The following is a 21,357-nucleotide window of genomic DNA, read 5'->3' as shown; positions in this document are numbered from 1 at the left end:
AAGGTACTGAAATGGACTCTGAGGAACATTGATGGTACATTAATGCTGTTTGTACCTTTGGGATGTTCCTCAGATTTCATTTCTGCACCTTAAAAGGTACAATTACAAGGGTACAGCTCCAGTGACAAGCAAAGGAACAATTTTTACCCTTTTTTTCTGAGAGTGTACATTATTAGGAGATGCATAAGGTCAGGTAACATTTTATATGGAGTACCACGCTGCAATATTTCAGTACCATTGCCTGTAGTTATCTCAGTTACTCTTCTGTTAATCCAGTGATACTTTGGGTGTTATTCTACAGTCTCTCTCTGAGGGCCGCTGTTGTCCTGGAAAACCTCAGTTTATAGACCTATTAAACGTCAGATCCAGGAGCGCAGCGTATCATAAGCTGGGATGGGAGCGATATGCGCACCTCGCTCTTAAATGAAAGGAATTGAAATACGCGATCGAACATAAGTTACATTTTACGTTACCCTGTAGGGTTTTGAGTAAAGTTTGTATTTTTTCATAATTTATTTTGATAATTTTTTGTATTAATGGAATTGGAGGCATCTGCAGAAGAATAATGAGTGCGTCTTTCACTTGGCAAGTATGGGCTTCAGTTTTTGTTTTTTGTTGTAATGTCGTCTGTGGACAAATTCGATATTCCATACCGGAGGAAATGAAAAAGGGTTTGTTAGTCGGTGATGTCGCTAAAGACTTGGATCTGAACGTTAAGCGTTTGGTGTCTGGGCGAGCGCGTCTTGTTATTGACGGCAGTAAGCAGTATCTAGAATTACACAGAGACAAAGGATTACTGGTGGTAAGGGAGAGAATTGACAGAGAGCAGCTGTGCGGTCAGAAATCTCCGTGCAGTTTCAGCCTTGAAATTGTTCTGGAAGACCCTTTAGAATTGTATGCGATTACGGTTGAGGTTCAAGATATAAATGACAATGCACCGGTATTTTCAAAGAATGAAATACGGTTAAAAATTAGCGAGTCTTCACCAATCGAAACACATTTCTTACTAGATAGTGCCTTGGATCCCGACGTAGGTACAAATACGCTGCAGAGCTATACGCTAAAGCCCACTGACAATTTTGTGTTGAAGCAACACAATCGTCCGGATGGCAGAAAGTACGCCGAAATGATCCTGCAGGCACCGCTTGATCGAGAAAAACAAAGTGAGCATTCTTTAATTTTAACAGCGGTCGACGGTGGAAACCCGCAGATGACTGGAACAGTTAAAATACAGGTTACCGTGCTGGATGCAAATGACAACTCGCCAGTCTTTACAGAGGCTGTATACAAAGCTAGTATTAAGGAAAACTCTATGCGAGGTACGCTTGTGACGAAAGTGAGTGCGGTAGATCTGGATGAAGGATATAACAGTAATGTTAGCTATTCCTTCACCCATGCTGACGAAAGTATTGATAAAATATTTCAGTTAAACCCGGATACAGGTGAAATCAAAGTTATAGGTGAAATTGACCATGAAGTTGTTCAACAATATGAAATCAACATACAAGCTAGCGACCCTTGGGGTCTTACAGGATCGTGTAAACTGACTGTTGAAATACTGGACGTGAACGACAACAGCCCTGTAATCACACTGCCATCATACTCTGCTAAAATTCCCGAAGACTCTTTACCTGGTACAGTCATAGCTTTAATTAGTGTTCAGGATCTGGACACTGGCAAAAATGGCCAAGTCAGTTTATCTGTTGAAAAGGGGCTTCCCTTTAAGATAAAGTCATCACTCAGGAACTATTATACCTTAGTAACGGAAACGGTTTTAGATCGTGAAAAAGTTTCCAAATACAACATTACGATAATTGCTAGCGACGAGGGTCTGCCTTCTCTAACCAGCATCAAAATGATAAACCTTGAAATATCTGATGTCAATGATAATGCCCCTGTGTTTGGTCAAAATATGTATAGCGCTTATGTGATGGAAAATAATACCCCCGGGATGTCTGTACTGGCGCTGCGGGCAACAGATCTAGACTGGGGGGAAAATGCTCGCATTTCGTATCACCTCATAAATACTGACATTAATGGGGCGCCCGTCTCTTCATATTTTTCCCTGAACTCTGATACGGGAGTTATTTACTGCACAAATTCTCTTGACTACGAGCAGAATAAAGAGTTCAAAATACATGTTAAAGCGCAGGACGGAGGCTCGCCTCCTCTTTGCAGTAACGTGACTGTTATTATATACATTCTGGACCAGAATGACAACGCGCCTCAGATTCTCTACCCCGTACAGCCTGGTGGCTCTCTGGTGGCTGAAATGGTGCCTCGTTCAGCAGATATCGGCTATCTTGTCACGAAAGTGGTGGCTATTGATGGAGACTCCGGACAGAATGCCTGGCTCTCATATAAACTGCTGAAAGCAACTGACAGACCTTTGTTCGAAGTTGGTCTACAAAACGGCGAAATCAGAACTGTACGTCAGGTCGGTGATAAAGATGCTGTCAAACAAAAGCTAACTGTTATAGTGGAGGACAACGGACAGCCCCCTCGTTCAGCATCAGTCAACGTTAATGTGGCGGTGGCGGACAGCTTCCCTGACATACTCACCGAATTCAGCGATTTCACTCAAACCAAGGATTATAACGACAATCTAACCTTTTATTTAGTTTTAGCTTTGGCTGTAGTTTCCTTTCTTTTTGCCGTTTCCATCACAGCCATCATATCTCTGAAATGCTACAGACAAAGGCGAGAAAAAATGTTTGGGGGGAATCTGCCAGTTATCCCATATTACCCACCGCTTTATGCCGACGCGGGGGGGACAGGAACTCTACAGCATGTCTACGATTGCGATGTGTACAGGACAACAGACTCCAGGAGGAGTGATGTTAAATTTCTCAGACCTATCAGTCAAAGCCTCGTGAGTGTTGAAGCCAGCAGTGCAGAACCGACTCAAAGAAAACAGAAAACGTACGAAGAGTCGTCAACGCTGGTAAGTCATCTCAATCATTGTGTTTTAGAGGAGAAACGATTACATGTGTCTACTGTGCTTTTGATCATTGAATTCTCGGTTTCGCCAAAAATGCATTGGAGTGGTAGGCTACATATTTACGGAACATTGCTGAGAAATAAAGCGCTGATGATGATCAGGCATAGTGCATCTGTTCCTCACATGCTACTTGTGGCTGTTGATGTGGACTCTGGACAGAATGCCTGGTTCTCATACAAATTGCAGAAAGCTACAGACAGACCTTTGTTTGAAGTGGGTTTACAGAATGGAGAAACCAGAACTATATGCCAGATAAGTGACAAAGACGTTATCAAACAGAAGCTGACTGTCACAGTGGAGGACAATGGGGAGCCCTCTTTTTCAGCTACGATCAATGTTAATGTGGTATTGGCGGACAGCTTTCCTGAAGTACTTTCAGAATTCAATGACATAACTCACGACAAGAATTACAATGACAACCTAACATTTCATTTAGTTTTATTTTTGGCTGTAGTTTCCTATCTGTTCATTTCAACTTTAGTAGTTATTGTTTCAGTAAAAATCTACAGATGGCACTAGTCCCGGATTTTCTACCAGTCTAATCTCCCAGTTATCCCGTATTATCCAACACTTTATCCAGACAATGGAGGTACAGGAACTCATATATAATAATACAGTTTGCAGGTCAACTGACTCCAGGAAACGTGACTGTAAATTCGCCAGACCTTCAAATCAGGACCTAAGCTAAACAAGAACAATGTAAAAGGTGCATAAAGAGACATGTTAAGTGAACCAGATCTACAGGTGAGCTGTTGTAGGTTTTCATTGTTTGACTTTTGTTTACACATGAATTTTGCAGTATGCAAAAAGTACTTTTCAAAAAGTATCCGATAATTTTACAAATCATATTGTAGGCTTATATTTTTATAATTTCTGTGTTTGAGATTCAATTAGTAGGTTCACCAAACCTCAGAGGACTACCATGTTCTTAATCTTACATATACAATGATTTTAACAGAATATGAATAACAAGTAAATTTATTGCCGCAAGTAAAATTACATGTTTTTTTCCCCCCTGGCGGGAACAAGTTATCTTAGTTCTTTTAAAAGAAAGTTATCTTGGAAATGCAGAAATGCAACTACATTAGCAACAGTAAAAGTTTATAAACTTTCAGTAAAATGAAATGTGTAGCATTCTTCTCAATCTTTGTGAAAATGCTCCCGGACCCCTAACTCATAACTATGTCTACTTCAACACTTATTACTGATAATTAATACTATTCTTATGATGTTATTTGATTCATTTTTATTTTTGTTGGGTTTTTTTGGATAGTGTCCAGATATCCTTAATATTAGTTTATAATCTTGCCAGCAAAATAAATTCATTATCTGACTTTTCAACTAGAACTGTACATAAGTGTGATACAAATGTTTGAATTTATGAACAAGGTTGCATATGTTTTATACCGTTTGTGGTAACATTGTTGCCTCACACCTCCAGGATTGTGAGTTGAAATCCCACCTCTTTGTATGTAGTGTTTGCATGTTCTCCCCCTATTGCATGGGTCACCTCTGGGTGCTTCTGTTTCCTTGATGGATGGATGGATGGATGGATGGAAATAGCCCCCTGGCATAGCCATCAGTGTCATTTTAATTGTGTGAATAGGCGATACTCCTAAATTTTAAATAGTTGGACATTAACATTTTTTATGTGATTCAAATTTGGTCTAACCCACAATAACCCTATAAAATTAGTCTATTCTTATTAATGCACTTAATTCACTCGATTCAGCATGAGAGGGCACATAGAGGTATTTGCTGCATATATTAGGTGAGACTCGCACACACACTTTCCGTTACCTAAATTTATGCTAAATGTACTCACAGCAGTATAATTCAATATATGATGTATTATGTGCATGCTCTTATCTACATTTTCGAGCCGGCCCTTTTAAATATTTGAACGTCTCAGAAAAAATAGATTTTTCTACCAGGTTTGGACTGTAAGGGCCGCTGTTGATCAGGGAAATACGCCCCCATACTAGAGGTGTTCTGTCGTAATGCTGCACGACTGAAGGGAGAAGCTTTCAGGAAAAGGAGATGGTGAGGGAGGAGGCCCCCTTTTTTGCGTATGATCTTAATCGCAGATGATTTAATCATTTTATTTCGTTTTTACTTCAGTTTCACATTTTGTGTGGAAAATTGCAAAATGTATGAAGCGATCGAGGGAATCGGTGCAAGTAATACATACAGAAGGAGACCTTTTTCGAGATTTCACTGGCAGGCACTGGTTTTTTTCATGTCGTTTTTGAGCCGTTTTGCGCACAGCCAAATTCGGTATTCCATACCAGAGGAAATGAAGAAAGGAACATTTATTGGGAATATCGCACAAGATCTGGATTTAGATCTGAAACGACTTAGGACTGGAAACGCTCGGGTCATTGCTGGAGATCATATTCAGTATACAGAACTGGATATAAACAAAGGAGTTTTGGTCGTCAGGGAAAGAATCGACCGCGAGGAACTCTGTGGTGAGGTATCTCCATGTAGCTTTAGTTTTGATGTTATTCTTGAAAACCCAATGGAACTACATCACATCACTATAGAAATACTCGATGTTAATGACAATGCTCCGATGTTTAAGAATGATGAAATTAAATTAGAAATAAGCGAATCGGCTGCACCTGGAGCGCGCTTTGTGCTGGGGAGCGCGGATGACCCTGACGTGGGGTTTAACACGCTTCAGAATTATGTTTTAACCCCCCTTGATAATTTTATACTAAAACAACACGCGAATCCAGGCGGAGGTAAATATGCCGAAATGATACTTCAGAAGTCATTAGATAGGGAGCTGCATCCACGACTTTCCTTAAGGTTGATTGCGTTAGACGGTGGCAATCCGCCGAAATCTGGGACCATGAATATCGAAGTCACTGTTCTAGATGCTAATGATAATCCACCTACATTTAACCAGTCTTTGTACAAGGCGATTGTTTTCGAAAATGCTTCGAAAGGCGCATATATCACCACTGTTAAAGCAAGTGATGCAGACAGTGGATCCAACGGAATAGTTACTTATTCATTTTCCCACCTGAAAAAAAATGTGGCCGACACATTCAGTATAGATGAGAACACCGGTAAAATATTTGTTTCAGGACAAATAGATTACGAGAAAACTACGAAATATGAGATTGGTGTTGAAGCCAAAGACAAAGGAGGCTTGGCCGATTCAGCTAAAGTCGTTGTTGAAGTAGTAGATGTCAATGACAACTCACCGGTTATAAATATCATGTCATTTTCGAGCCCCGTACCGGAAGACGCTACACCCGGAACAACAGTAGCAATACTGAATGTGAAAGATATTGATTCAGGCGAAAATGGTCAGATAAGCTGTTCAACCGATTCAAATTTGCCCTTCAAAATGACGTCATCTTTAAAGAATTATTACACGTTAGTGACTAATTCCGAATTAGACCGTGAGAAAACTCAAGAATACAACATCACTGTAGTTGCGAGTGACGCAGGTACACCACCGCTACTTACTAAAAAGGTGTTGAAGCTTAAAGTATCGGATGTGAATGACAACGCGCCAGTATTTTCCCAAGAGAGCTATATGTCTTATGTTGTTGAGAATAATTCCCCTGGAGCTTCTATTTGCGTTGTTCAAGCTCAGGACGCAGACTCAGGGGCTAATGCTCGAGTCTCGTATGTTCTAGAAGAAACTCATCTGGCCGGTACTCCTATATCGTCTTATATATCAGTTAATTCTGAAAGCGGAATAATATATGCGATTCGTTCTTTAGATTATGAACACATTAAACAATTCAAATTAGTGATCAAAGCACAAGATGGCGGAGCTCCTCCATTAAGCAGTAATGTGACTGTTAATATTATTATCCAGGATCAGAACGACAACACACCTCAAATTCTCTACCCGGTTCACACTGGCGGCTCTCTGGTGCCCGAAATGGTTCCTCGTTCAGCAGAAGTTGGATATCTTGTCACCAAAGTGGTTGCTATTGATGTTGACTCTGGACAGAATGCCTGGCTGTCATATACCCTGCTGAAAACACCAGACAGACCGCTGTTTGAAGTGGGCTTACAGAATGGCGAAATCAGAACAATACGCCAGATCAGTGATAAAGATGCTGTGAAACAAAAACTTACTGTTATAGTGGAGGACAACGGACAGCCGCCTCGGTCGGCTACAGTCAACATTAACGTGGCGGTGGCGGACAGCTTCCCTGAAATACTTTCGGAATTCAGTGACACGACTGGCAACAAAGATTACAATGAAAACTTGACTTTTTATTTAGTTTTGGCTTTGGCTGTAGTTTCCTTCCTATTCATTTTATCTTTGTTAGTTATCATATCAGTGAAAATCTACAGATGGCGCAAATCTCGCCTTTACTACCAATCCAATCTCCCAGTTATTCCGTATTATCCACCGCTTTACGCGGATGTTGGAGGTACAGGAACTCTACAGCGGGTGTATAATTACGACGTTTGCAGCACTACCGATTCAAGGAAAAGTGATTGCAGATTCGTCAGACCTTGCAGTCAAAGCGCATTATTAGCCGACAACATGTGTACAATGAAGATGCAGCACGTGAATACTGAGACTAACTTACAGAAGGATCCGGATCCGCTATCTGCGGTGAGTATCTTAAATGCTTTTTAGTTTTAATTACGGGGGCAATACAAGAAAAATAACCTTAAATTAAATTCATGGGGAAATTATTATGAGATGTCCTATATTTATTTTTATTTTTAAAACCGTATATGCTACTTTTCAAAATTCAAAATTTCAAGGGAAATAGGTAAAAAATTTAAAACGCATATGACAATAACAGTGGTAATTACTGTATATGAATGTATAAAAACAGAAACATAAAGATTGATTTTAACTTGCTTGTAATGGAACAGTGCTACCACTAAGAGTAACATCGAATCCTTTCAGAAATCATCTATCCACGCCGCCAAAACCACGAACCCCCCACCAAGAAAAAATAGAATATCTTTCTGCCCTCACAGCTGATTATTGATTGTTTGTGTATAATTAGAATTTGGAATATACTAGGTGTAAATGTAATATATTATTGTGGAAAATCGTCCTACATATTTTGAATGTTTTCCTCTCCATTCACTCAGTTTCGCGTCCTGTGATTTTCAGGACCTTGGAGAGTGCCCCTTTAAACAAAGCAGACTTTCTCACCAAATTTCACATTTTTTCTTGTATTTTAAAGAAAAATTCGACATCATCGACATTGTATTCATTTTCAATTTCCTGGTTGTTTTTTCTGCTATTTCTACTGGGCGGCTGCAACATGCTTCAGTCCGCATTGTAGCCTACTTAACGCAGTCGCCCGTCAGCAGACATGTGCTGCATGAGACATTTCTTCCGCGGGACTGCAAGTGCCGCTGTTGATTAAGAATTTAAAGCTATGGTCAGGAAAAATTCATAAAGCACCGCCCATATTATTTTGTTCAATAATGTCATTTAAGAAAGTAATTTGTTGAGTAATATTTGAGGTTCAGTGAAAACGATCGGGAAATAGAACCAAAAGAAAGTCGTTTTGTGGTTGGCAGTAAAGAAAATAACGACAATGGAAAGGGTAACATGTAGTGCAAAATGCTCTAAAGAGATGCAGAAAGAACGCTAATAAGCTGCACGTGAAGTCAATGAGTGTCTCCTCAGCTGACTTCTCATTGCTCCTGGACGTGACCCACCCCCCCCCCCCCCCCCCCCCCCGACTATGTAATTATAAGTCATTTATAAATTGTTAGTCCAAAAATTCCTAAACAGAGGTTTGGGCACTTTTCCCAAACAACAAGGAATACAGTTCGCCATTATGGTCAGCCTACCGCTGACGATTCCGTATGACATTGTAGCGCTGTCCCTTATCTTTTATTATTCATAAACATGCTCATGGCGATCCTGCATTGGATAAGCGAAAGTGAAGATACATGTATACATGTATGAATAGATATAAAGATAGATAAACATATGTAATGAGAAGCTCTTGTGAATTCAAATGATTGAATTGTGCTACTTTATTACGGTAGGCCTACATTTCCTCACCCTGTCACACTGTATTTATTTTGTAATGGTAAAGCGGATGGATGGATGATTTTGTTTTTCTTACTGGAGGTTCGCAGAATATTGAGGTTGAATTGTCGATTTTTAATTCCAACTGCGGTGTTTGGATAATATAAATAGATTTTCCGCATTCCGTATTACTACAATGATTTATGAAAAAAACCTGTTTTTAATTATTTGCGTATTTTTGTAGAACTACATGTTTAATGTTAAGGTGATCAAATAATACCTAACTTGTATTGTTTGCAGTTCAAAATTTAAACTCAAAGTGCCGCTGTTGGTCAGGATGACGTTTTTTCCTGATCTGGTTTCGAGCAGGACCTCCCCCCATTATGATGTGAAGCACAAAAAGAGGGGATAGAGAGAAAGCAACCCGTAAGAGGACAGCGAATAACAGACATTTAATGGTGGACATCTGAGATTGCGTTTATATCATACGTGGAAAAAATATTCGAATCATTCTTCTAAAATCAACTGGAATAACAACAAACTGTTATAACCAATGAATATTCATCAACGGCTGGTATTAAACGACCGGTTTGTCTTGCTAGGAAGGATGTCGGATTCAATCAAATGGCAAGTAGCAGCGTTTTTCTTTGTCATGTATCTGAGTTCGGTTGGTGGACAGGTTAGCTACTCTATGCCAGAGGAGATGGCGAAAGGGTCATTAGTAGGTAATTTAGTTCAAGATCTAGGTTTAGATATAAAGCGACTTAAATCGGGAAACGCCCGTATTTATTCTGGAGGCAGCACTGAATACGTCGAGGTGGACAGAGAAAGAGGAGTCCTCGTTATTAAAGAAAGAATAGATCGGGAATCGCTCTGCGGGAGAACATCTCCGTGCTCGTTACATTACCAGCTAATTCTAGATAATCCGATGGAATTATACACAGTCAATATGGAAATAACGGATATAAACGATAATGCGCCAAGTTTTAAAAAGAGTCAGTTTAGGTTTGAAATAATTGAGTCAGCACTGATAGGAGCTAGATTCGTGCTGGAAAGCGCAGTTGATCCTGATGTTGGTCTTAATGGCCTTCAGAACTATTCGCTTAAACCATCAGATAATTTAATCTTGAAATTACACACCCAGAAAGACGGGAGTAAAAACGTGGAAATGGTTTTGCAAAAACCGCTAGACAGAGAAAAGCAGGACCAATTGATGCTGGTGTTAACAGCTATGGATGGTGGCAATCCGCCGATGTCCGGGACTGCAGAGATACACATTATTGTGCTTGATGCAAATGATAACGCTCCTGCTTTTACGCAGCCTATATACAAGGCAACTGTAACAGAGAATGCAGCTAAAGGTACTATTTTAACAACAGTGAGCGCGTCTGATTTAGATGAAGGTTCTAATGGTAAAGTGACATATTCTATTTCAAATAGTATGGATGATGCGACTGATTTATTTGAGATCGACGACAACAGCGGGGAAGTGAGATTATCTGGTGAAGTCGATTATGAAAGGGCCAGACACTATCAGATTAATATAGAGGCAAAAGATTACGGTGGACACTCGGATTCTAGTAAAATAATAATCGACGTCATTGATGTTAATGATAATACACCGTTAATTGACTTAATATCAACATCTAAATCAATACCAGAGGACTCGGCGCAAGATACTGTGATAGCCATGTTGAAAGTACAGGACCCCGACTCTGGAAAAAACGGCGAAGTTCATTGTCTGATAGAAGAAACGATGCCATTTAGTATCAGGTCAACATTAAATGGCTTCTACAGTGTTGTTACTGCAATGTCTTTGGATCGTGAAACACTGTCTGAATATAATATTACCGTGATCTGCACTGATGAGGGAATCCCGTCACTTTCTAGCAGCGTCACTTTAAGCTTAAAAATATCAGACATGAACGATAATGCGCCTGTATTTGACAAAAGTTTATATGACGCATATATAACTGAGAATAACGCCCTTGGATTCTCCATATTGTCAGTCGCAGCGGTTGATCCTGACTGGAATCAAAACGCTCGTGTTTCCTATTTATTGCAAGATACGTCAGTAAATGGATTATCTATCTCCTCTTTCGTGTCTGTTAACTCAGAGACCGGAGTTGTTCATGCAGTGCGATCTTTTGATTATGAACAGCTGAAAGACTTTCAGTTCAAAATAAAAGCACAAGACGGAGGGTCACCTCCACTGAGTAGCAACGTGATTGTAAAATTATTTATCTTGGACCAGAATGACAATGCACCTCAGATTCTCTATCCAGTACAACCTGCTGCATCGCTGGTGGCTGAAATGGTTCCTCGTTCAGCAGACGTCGGCTATCTTGTCACAAAAGTCGTGGCTGTTGATGTGGACTCTGGACAGAATGCCTGGTTGTCGTATAAACTGGTGAAATCTACAGAAAGATCATTATTTGAAGTGGGCTTGCAGAATGGAGAAATAAGAACAATAAGACAGGTTAGTGATAAAGATTCTGTCAAACAAAAACTAACGGTTATAGTGGAGGACAACGGACAGCCGCCTCGGTCAGCTACAGTCATCGTTAACGTGGCGGTGGCGGACAGCTTCCCTGAAGTGCTCTCGGAATTCACTGACACGACTGGCAACAAAGATTACAATGAAAACTTGACTTTTTACTTAATTTTGGCTTTAGCTGTAGTTTCCTTCCTATTTATCATGTCAATTGCAACCATTTTATCAGTAAAGTGCTACAGATGGAAACAGGAGCGGATATTTCACAAGTCCAGTGGAAATCTACCAGTTATTCCATATTATCCACCATTTTACTCAGATGTTGGGGATACTGGAACTCTCCCGCATGTGTACAATTATGAAGTTTATAGGACCAATGATTCCAGGAGGAGTGATTTCAAGTATGGCAGACCTGTTAGTCAAAGTACCGTCAGTCTGGACCCCAGTGGAACACAGACACTGACGAAGATCAGAGGAGAAAGAGAGACTAACGAAAATTCAGAAAAAGAGGTGAGAGCTAAAATTTTACATTTCAATTTCAATATAATCCCTTTCTATTCAGCCTTATCATGTACAGTGTAAATAATTATTAACCTCAGCAATGATTTTTGTAGATGTGCTGCATTCAATTTTTTAGTTGCATAAGTATGTTTGCTTTAGTCAAGTTAATAATAATTCATTTTATTTGAAGAAATTCATGCCATATTTGCTTGTCTCCTTATCATTAAAACAGAATACCTCATTTTTATCAAACTGTGTGAAAAGTTGACAGAAAACTTAAAATCACAACTTTTATTCATTCCAAATTGATATGATTTGACTCATATGATTTGCCTCAGTGAGTGTTTATTACTCCCCTTAAGTAGAATCTGCTAGCTGTGCTACGTGACTTCATGTGGGAGCAGGCTGAGGCCCAATGGACCAGGTCTGAAGTGGCAGGTCTGGGGTTCCAAAGGCAATATGGACAAACAGATTTTTTCTCTGTGTTTCCTCAGTCAAATTATCAACATGACTCTGTCACCTTATAGTCTCCCTTTACCGCGAGGACACCCTACGACTGGTGTGGAAAATAGAAAAGCTTCACTGGGCTTATTGAGTGAGTGGAAATGGTTGCTGTCCAGCGGTGTGGTGCTGAATTTTGTTGAGATTATCAGATCACCGCAAAAAGACTAGAGTCGGTTTGTTTAAGTAGTTCAGGAAAACAACATATTTTTATATTTTATGTTATTTAATTAATTTATTTTAAAAAGTAAATAAAATTTAATATTTGTTGGGGGAAAAAATAACTATAATAATATATGACATCCTTTTTTGATTTCCTGGATTGTTATTATCACGCGTTTTCCGTTGACGTGTACCATAGAGTCACACTTTTGCAATTCAAAAATTGAACTCAAAGTGCCGCTGTTGGTCAGTATGTTGACTGGTCTGTGACGAGATTCTTAGCAGGACCTCCCATATTATTATGTGGAAGAGTGCAGAGAAAGGAAACCTCAGTAGCACAGTAAATAACAGACGACAAGGATCGGTGAACGTCTAGAACTGCGTTTTTTTACTTCATACAGAAAAATCTATTGTAATCATCCTTCTAAAATCAGGAAGTACATCAATTTGCGATAAACAGTGTCTATTCATCAGTGAAACGTTTTATATCGCTCAGATCGCTTTGTTGGAGCAATGACGGACAATACAATAACATGGCAAGTACAAATGTTTATTCTTTTCATGTATCTGAGTTCGGTGGATGGACAAGTTAGCTATTCTATGCCAGAGGAGATGGAGAAAGGGTCATTCGTGGGTGATTTAGTGCAAGATCTCGGTTTAGATATAAAACGCCTTAAATCGGGAAACGCCCGTATATATACTGGAGGCAGCACTGAATACATGGAGGTAGACAGAGAAAGAGGAGTCCTCGTTATTAAAGCAAGAATAGACCGAGAATCGCTCTGCGGGAGAACATCTCCGTGCTCGTTACATTACCAGCTTATTCTAGAAAATCCGATGGAATTCTATACAATCAATGTAGAAATTACAGATATAAACGATAATGCGCCAAGTTTTATAAGAAGTCAGTTTAGGTTTGAAATAATCGAGTCATCTCTTACAGGAGCTAAATTCGTGCTGGAAAGCGCAGCTGACCATGATGTTGGTATTAATGGCCTCCAAAGCTACTCGCTAAAACCAACAGATAATTTTATTCTGACGCAGCATACTCAGACTGACGGAAGTAAAAACGTAGAAATGGTTTTGCAGAAACCGCTAGACAGAGAAAAGCAAGATCAATTGACGCTGGTGTTAACAGCTATGGATGGTGGCAATCCGCCGATGTCCGGGACTGCGGACATACACATTATTGTACTTGATGCAAATGACAACGCTCCCGTTTTTACACAAGCCATTTACAAAGCAACCGTAACAGAGAATGCAGCGAAGGGTACTGTTTTAACGACAGTGAGTGCCTCGGATTTAGATGAAGGTTTATATAGTCAAATCACATATTCTCTTTCAAGCAACACGAATGTTTTTTCTAATCTATTTGAAATCGACGAAAACAACGGAGAAGTCCGACTTCTTGGTGAAATCGATTATGAAAAGGCCAAACATTATCAGATCAATGCAAAGGCAAAAGATTGTTGCGGTCTCTCTCATTCTACTAAAATAATAATCGACGTTATAGATGTAAACGATAACAGCCCGTTAATTGACTTCATGTCCTCATCTAAATCCATTCCAGAGGACTCGCCCCAAGACACGGTTGTAGCTATACTAAAAGTTCTTGACCCTGACTCTGAGAATAATGGAAAAGTTCACTGTCTTATCCAAGAAACCATGCCATTTACAATCAGGTCAACGCTAAATGGTTTCTACAGTCTGGTTACGGCGCTGCCTTTAGATCGAGAAACAGAATCTGAATATAACATTAGCGTGATCTGCACTGATGAGGGAATCCCGTCACTTTCTAGCAGCGTCACTTTAAGCTTAAAGATATCAGACGTGAACGATAATGCGCCAGTCTTTGACAAAAGTTTATATGACGCATATATAACTGAGAATAACGCCCTTGGATTCTCCATACTGTCAGTCGCAGCGGCTGATCCTGACTGGAATCAAAACGCTCGTGTTTCCTATTTATTGCAAGATACGTCAGTAAATGGATTATCTGTCTCCTCTTTCGTGTCTGTTAACTCAGAGACCGGAGTTGTCCATGCAGTGCGATCTTTTGATTACGAACAGCTGAAAGACTTTCATTTCAAAATAAAAGCACAAGACGGAGGGTCACCTCCACTGAGTAGCAACGTGATTGTAAAATTATTTATCTTGGACCAGAATGACAATGCACCTCAGATTCTCTATCCAGTACAACCTGCTGCATCTCTGGTGGCTGAAATGGTTCCTCGTTCAGCAGACGTCGGCTATCTTGTCACAAAAGTCGTGGCTGTTGATGTGGACTCTGGACAGAATGCCTGGTTGTCGTATAAACTGGTGAAATCTACAGAAAGATCATTATTTGAAGTGGGCTTGCAGAATGGAGAAATAAGAACAATAAGACAGGTTAGTGATAAAGATTCTGTCAAACAAAAACTAACGGTTATAGTGGAGGACAACGGACAGCCGCCTCGGTCAGCTACAGTCATCGTTAACGTGGCGGTGGCGGACAGCTTCCCTGAAGTGCTCTCGGAATTCACTGACAGGACTGACGATGAGGATTACAATGACAACCTGACTTTTTACTTAATTTTGGCTTTAGCTGTAGTTTCCTTCCTATTTATCATGTCAATTGCAACCATTTTATCAGTAAAGTGCTACAGATGGAAACAGGAGCGGATATTTCACAAGTCCAGTGGAAATCTACCAGTTATTCCATATTATCCACCATTTTACTCAGATGTTGGGGATACTGGAACTCTCCCACATGTGTACAATTATGAAGTTTATAGGACCAATGATTCCAGAAGGAGTGATTTCAAGTATGGCAGACCTGTTAGTCAAAGTACCGTCAGTCTGGACCCCAGTGGAACACAGACACTGACGAAGATCAGAGGAGAAAGAGAAACTAACGAAAATTCAGAAAAAGAGGTGAGAGCTAAAATTTTACATTTCAATTTCAATATAATCCCTTTCTATTCAGCCTCATCATGTACAGTGTAAATAATTATTAACCTCAGCAATGATTTTTGTAGCTGCATTCAATTTTTTAGTTGCATAAGTATGTTTGCTTTAATCAAGTTAGTAATAATTCATTTTATTTGAAGAAATTCATGCCATATTTGCTTGTCTCCTTATCATTAAAACAGAATATCTCATTTTTATCAAACTGTGTGAAAAGTTGACAGAAAACTTAAAATCACAACTTTTATTCATTCAAAATTGATGTGATTCGACTCATTTTGAAATAGTTACATTATTACACACAATTTTTTCAGCTTGAAATTGTATGGATGGTTTTTCTCATATTTTGTTTTGCCGCTGAGTGGTGGGTTAAGATTGCGTCTGTAATCGGAAGGTTGCTGGTTCACATCCTGTGGTCAGCAGTGTGGCTTCATCATTTGGTGCTTGAGCAAAGCCCTTAACCCCCAATAACTCCATGTATTGGCTGACTTTGTTTTCTCAATCATATGTCACTTTGGGTAAAATCATCTGCTAAATAAGTAAATGTATTTTATTACTTTATAGAAAAGTAGCACACCTGCAACCACAACTAGGGTGACCACTTAATCCATATCAGGGGATTAGGTGAGCTACTTCAGCTTTTACGAACTACTTTAAAGCTGAAAGGGTTCTGCGCTCTGCTAAAATGTTTGGTTAGTTCCTAGATTGAAAGACTCATCCAGCTGTTTCGCATTAACATTACTGACACATATGCATGATTATAGGAGACTGACCAATTAGCATACGGCAAGAACCCAGTGCTTAAGTGAAATCCTGGTCCTTTTAATTGAAATGTATGAAATGGTAGTTTACAAATCCTGTTGTAGCTCATAGTGTCCCTCCTGACATGGATTAGGTGGTCACCCTAACCACAAACGTTAATGTAACTGAACTGGGCACCTTTAGTGTCTGCAAAAAACAAATATCCAAATTCAGCTCTGACCTTATTCAGTAACACTTTCATTTTCACATGTAGAAATGCTGCTGGCTGAATGCTTTCTGTTTATTGCACATTTCTCTGTAAAATCCTGTTTAAAAATGTCTGTTTATAAGATGCTGGAACCACCACATCTGGCCCCGACAATGATACCACCTACCACTGTCTTAGCCATTTGAATCATTAGCCAGACTGTAACTGAATCCCTTCCCCTGTCTCTGTTTAGTCTCAGTCGTATGATATGCTGTTGAGGGGATTGGACTGTTTGCATTAGCAAGTGAGTGTAACTAATAACCTGGCCAATGAGTGCATGTTGCTTATTTTAATTACCTGTAGTCAGAGGCAAATGGTTAAGAATGCATGTTAAGCAGCATCTACGAAGCAAATACAATGTACAGAGGTCAACGATATACATCATAAAGTCCAATGTTCTCAATTACATTCAAAAAGTAGAAAATCATTTTCTATATGAAAATGAGGTGCCTTGTCTTATTTCTCATTATAATTTTCATAACTTTGTTCACTGTAATCTGCATTAGATAGGCACTGTTGAAGATGTATGAATGTGTGGATGGAGGGATGGTTTGATGATGTACATAGATGAAGTTTGGGTGCATCTAAGTGCTTTTCTCATTTCAAGCTCTATTTTGTATTAGTTCTTTCTTGATGTATTTCAATGGAGCTTCTGTATTCAGTCTATGTGTACAGTATATCTAAATATCATATACACGCATTTACATATGTACATTTTATATATATATATCATATATTGTGTCACACAGGCACCACACATAGGCCTCAGTGAGTGTTTATTACTCCCCTTAAGTAGAATCTGCTAGCTGTGCTACGTGACTTCATGTGGGAGCAGGCTGAGGCCCAATGGACCAGGTCTGAAGTGGCAGGTCTGGGGTTCCAAAGGCGACATGGACAAACAGATTTTTTCTCTGTGTTCCCTCAGTCAAATTATCAACATGACTCTGTCACCTTAGTCTCCCTTTACCCTGAGGACACCCTACGACTGGTTTGGAAAGATAGAAAAGCTTCACTGGGCTTATTGAGTGAGTGGAAGTGGTTGCTGTCCAGCGGTGTGGTGCTGAATTTTGTTGAGATTATCAGATCACCGCAAAAAGACTAGAGTCGATTTATTTAAGTAGTTCAGGGAAGCAACATGTTTTTATATTTTATGTTATTTAATTAATTTATTTTAAAAAGTAAATAAAATTTAATATGTGATGGGGAAAAAATAACTATAATAATATATGACATCCTTTTTTGATTTCCTGGATTGTTATTATCACGCGTTTTCCGTTGACATGTACCATAGAGTCACACTTTTGCAATTCAAAAATTGAACTCAAAGTGCCGCTGTTGGTCAGTATGTTGACTGGTCTGTGACGAGATTCTTAGCAGGACCTCCCATATTATTATGTGGAAGGGTGCAGAGAAAGGAAACCTCAGTAGCACAGTGAATAACAGACGACAAGGATCGGTGAACATCGGGAACTGCGTTTTTTACTTCATACAGAAAAATCTATTCTAATCATCCTTCTAAAATCAAGAAGTACGTCAAATTGCGATAAACAGTGTCTATTCATCATTGAAACGTTTTATATCGCTCAGATCGCTTTGTTGGAGCAATGACGGGCAATACAATAACATGGCAAGTACAAATGTTTATTCTTTTCATGTATCTGAGTACGGTGGATGGACAAGTTAGCTACTCTATGCCAGAGGAGATGGAGAAAGGGTCATTCGTGGGTGATTTAGTGCAAGGTCTTGGTTTAGAAATAAAACGACTTAAATCGGGAAACGCCCGTATATATACTGGAGGCAGCGCTGAATACATGGAGGTAGACAGAGAAAGAGGAGTCCTCGTTATTAAAGAAAGAATAGACCGAGAATCGCTCTGCGGGAGAACATCTCCCTGCTCGTTACATTACCAGCTCGTTTTAGAAAATCCGATGGAATTCTATACAATCAATGTAGAAATTACAGATATAAACGACAATTCGCCCAGTTTTAAAAAGAGTCAGTTTAGTTTTGAATTAAGTGAGTCATCTCTTACAGGAGCTAAATTCGTGTTGGAAAGCGCAGCTGACCCTGATGTTGGCATTAATAGCCTCCAAAGCTACTCGCTAAAACCAACAGATAATTTTATTCTGACGCAGCACACTCAGACAGACGGGAGTAAAAATGTAGAAATGGTTTTGCAGAAACCGCTAGACAGAGAAAAGCATGATCAATTGACACTGGTGTTAACAGCTATGGATGGTGGCAATCCGCCGATGTCCGGGACTGCAGAGATACACATTACTGTACTCGATATAAATGACAACGCGCCTTCTTTTACACAGGCTATTTACAAGGCAACCGTAACAGAAAATGCAGCGAAGGGTACTCTTTTAACGACTGTGAGTGCCTCTGATTTAGATGAAGGTTTATATGGTAAAGTCACATATTATCTTTCAAGCAACATGGATGTTTTTTCTGATCTATTTGATATCGACGAAAACAACGGAGAAGTCCGACTTCTTGGTGAAATCGATTATGAAAAGGCCAAACATTATCAGATCAATGCAGAAGCAAAAGATTGCTGCGGTCTGTCTCATTCTACTAAAATAATAATCGACGTTATAGATGTAAACGATAACAGCCCGTTAATTGACTTCATGTCCTCATCCAAATCCATTCCAGAGGACTCGCCGCAAGACACGGTGGTAGCTATACTAAAAGTGCAGGACCAAGACTTTGATAATAACGGTAAAGTTCACTGCATCATTGAAGGAGCGATGCCATTTACTATCAGGTCGACGTTAAATGGTTTCTATAGCATTGTTACCGCGCTGCCTTTGGATCGAGAAACACATTCTGAATATAGTATTATCGTGATCTGTTCTGATGAGGGAATTCCGTCACTTTCTAATAGCGTCGCTTTAAGCTTAAAGATATCAGACGTGAACGATAATGCGCCTGTTTTTGACAAGAGTTTATATGAAGCCAATATAATTGAAAACAACGTACCAGGACTCTCCATACTGTCAGTCGCAGCGGCTGATCCTGACTCGAATCAAAACGCCCGTGTTTCCTATTTATTGCAAGATACGTCAGTAAATGGATTATCTGTCTCCTCTTTTGTGTCTGTCAACTCAGAGACCGGAGTTGTCCATGCAGTGCGATCTTTTGATTATGAACAACTGAAAGACTTTCAGTTCAAAATAAAAGCACAAGACGGAGGGTCACCTCCACTGAGCAGCAACGTGATTGTAAAATTATTTATCTTGGACCAGAATGACAATGCGCCTCAGATCCTCTATCCAATACAACCTGCTGCACCTCTGGTGGCTGAAATGGTTCCTCGTTCAGCAGACGTCGACTATCTTGTCACAAAGGTTGTGGCTGTTGATGTGGACTCCGGACAGAATGCCTGGTTGTCGTATAAACTGGTGAAATCTACAGAAAGATCATTATTTGAAGTGGGCTTGCAGAATGGAGAAATAAGAACAATAAGACAGGTTAGTGATAAAGATTCTGTCAAACAAAAACTAACGGTTATAGTGGAGGACAACGGACAGCCGCCTCGGTCAGCTACAGTCATCGTTAACGTGGCGGTGGCGGACAGCTTCCCTGAAGTGCTCTCGGAATTCACTGACAGGACAGACGATAAGGATTACAATGACAACCTGACTTTTTATTTAATTTTGGCTTTAGCTGTAGTGTCCTTCCTATTTATCGTGTCAATTACAACCATTTTATCAGTAAAGTGCTACAGATGGAAACAGGAGCGGATATTTCACAAGTCCAGTGGAAATCTACCAGTTATTCCATATTATCCACCATTTTACTCAGATGTCGGGGATACTGGAACTCTCCCGCATGTGTACAATTATGAAGTTTATAGGACCAATGACTCCCGGAGGAGTGATTTCAAGTATGGCAGACCTGTTAGTCAAAGTACCGTCTGTCTGGACCCCAGTGGAACACAGACACTGACGAAGATCAGAGGAGAAAGAGAAACTAACGAAAATTCAGAAGAAGAGGTGAGCTCAAGTATTTTACATTTCAATTTCATTATATTCCCTTTCTATTAAGCCTCATCGTGTACAATGTAAATAATATAGTGGGAAAAGCAGACATTGCATGATGGGAAAGACTCCAATTAGGACACGGGTGTGAGGGTTTGGTCACACGTTCTGGGTGCAAGACATAGACAGAAGTCAGTTTATAGTCCTGGTTGAAGTGAGTGAGTGTGTGTCACCTGAATTTTCCCCACATTGAGACAGTGGCCCCCTACCCCACATAGTCATATACTCAGTTTTCACTTTCATAGATACCTAGCTTGAACTGAGTAAGACCCAGTTTGTCTGTTTATAAGATGCTGGAACCACCACATCTGGCCCAGACAATGATACCACCTACCACTGTCTTAGCCATTTGAATCGTTAGCCAGACTGTAACTGAATCCCTTCCCCTGTCTCTGTCGTATGATATGCTGTTGAGGGGATTGGACTGTTTGCATTAGCAAGTGAGTGTAACTAATAACCTGGCCAATGAGTGCATGATGCTTATTTTGATTACCTGTAATCAGAGGCAAATGGTTAAGAATGCATTTTAAGCAGCATCCACAAAGCAGCCACAACTTACAGAGGTAAACAATATGCAACATAAAATCCAATGTTCTGAGCTATGTTCAAAAATCATCTTATAAACAGACGTTTTTAAACAGGTGCTTTTGTTATTTTAAGTTCTGTTTTGTCATAGTTCTTCTTTGATGTATTTGAATGGAGCTT

The 21,357-nt window shown here is 39.7% G+C and overlaps 2 protein-coding genes across 26 annotated transcripts in view; both read left to right on the top strand.

The window, feature by feature from the left end:
- The window catches only part of LOC111859848 (protocadherin gamma-C5-like), a 219,694-nt gene that overhangs the window by 72,699 nt on the left and 125,638 nt on the right, over nucleotides 1-21,357 (top strand). The window contains exon 1 of one of the 25 annotated variants that reach the window (XM_023842924.2): nucleotides 606-2,944. The exons of 20 other annotated variants lie outside the window; for them this stretch is intronic. In XM_023842924.2, the coding sequence (XP_023698692.2) occupies nucleotides 662-2,944 (2,283 nt within the window). In that variant the 5' untranslated portion in view covers nucleotides 606-661. Of the gene's footprint in view, nucleotides 1-605; nucleotides 2,945-5,005; nucleotides 7,599-12,831; nucleotides 15,562-18,029; nucleotides 20,608-21,357 lie in introns of those variants that run through there. 4 more of the 25 variants (XM_023842940.2, XM_023842890.2, XM_072717484.1 and 1 more) reach the window with 4 other exon arrangements.
- Nucleotides 9,293-12,580, top strand: LOC140593195 (protocadherin beta-16-like). The gene is made up of 3 exons (XM_072717102.1): nucleotides 9,293-11,994; nucleotides 12,351-12,423; nucleotides 12,513-12,580. The coding sequence occupies exons 1-3, from the start codon at nucleotides 9,544-9,546 to the stop codon at nucleotides 12,578-12,580; spliced, it is 2,592 nt and encodes an 863-aa protein (XP_072573203.1). The 5' UTR covers nucleotides 9,293-9,543.

The sequence above is a fragment of the Paramormyrops kingsleyae genome, chromosome 10 (assembly GCF_048594095.1).
Source record: "Paramormyrops kingsleyae isolate MSU_618 chromosome 10, PKINGS_0.4, whole genome shotgun sequence".
NCBI lineage: Eukaryota > Metazoa > Chordata > Actinopteri > Osteoglossiformes > Mormyridae > Paramormyrops > Paramormyrops kingsleyae.
This window is presented reverse-complemented; position numbering and strand designations above follow the sequence as displayed.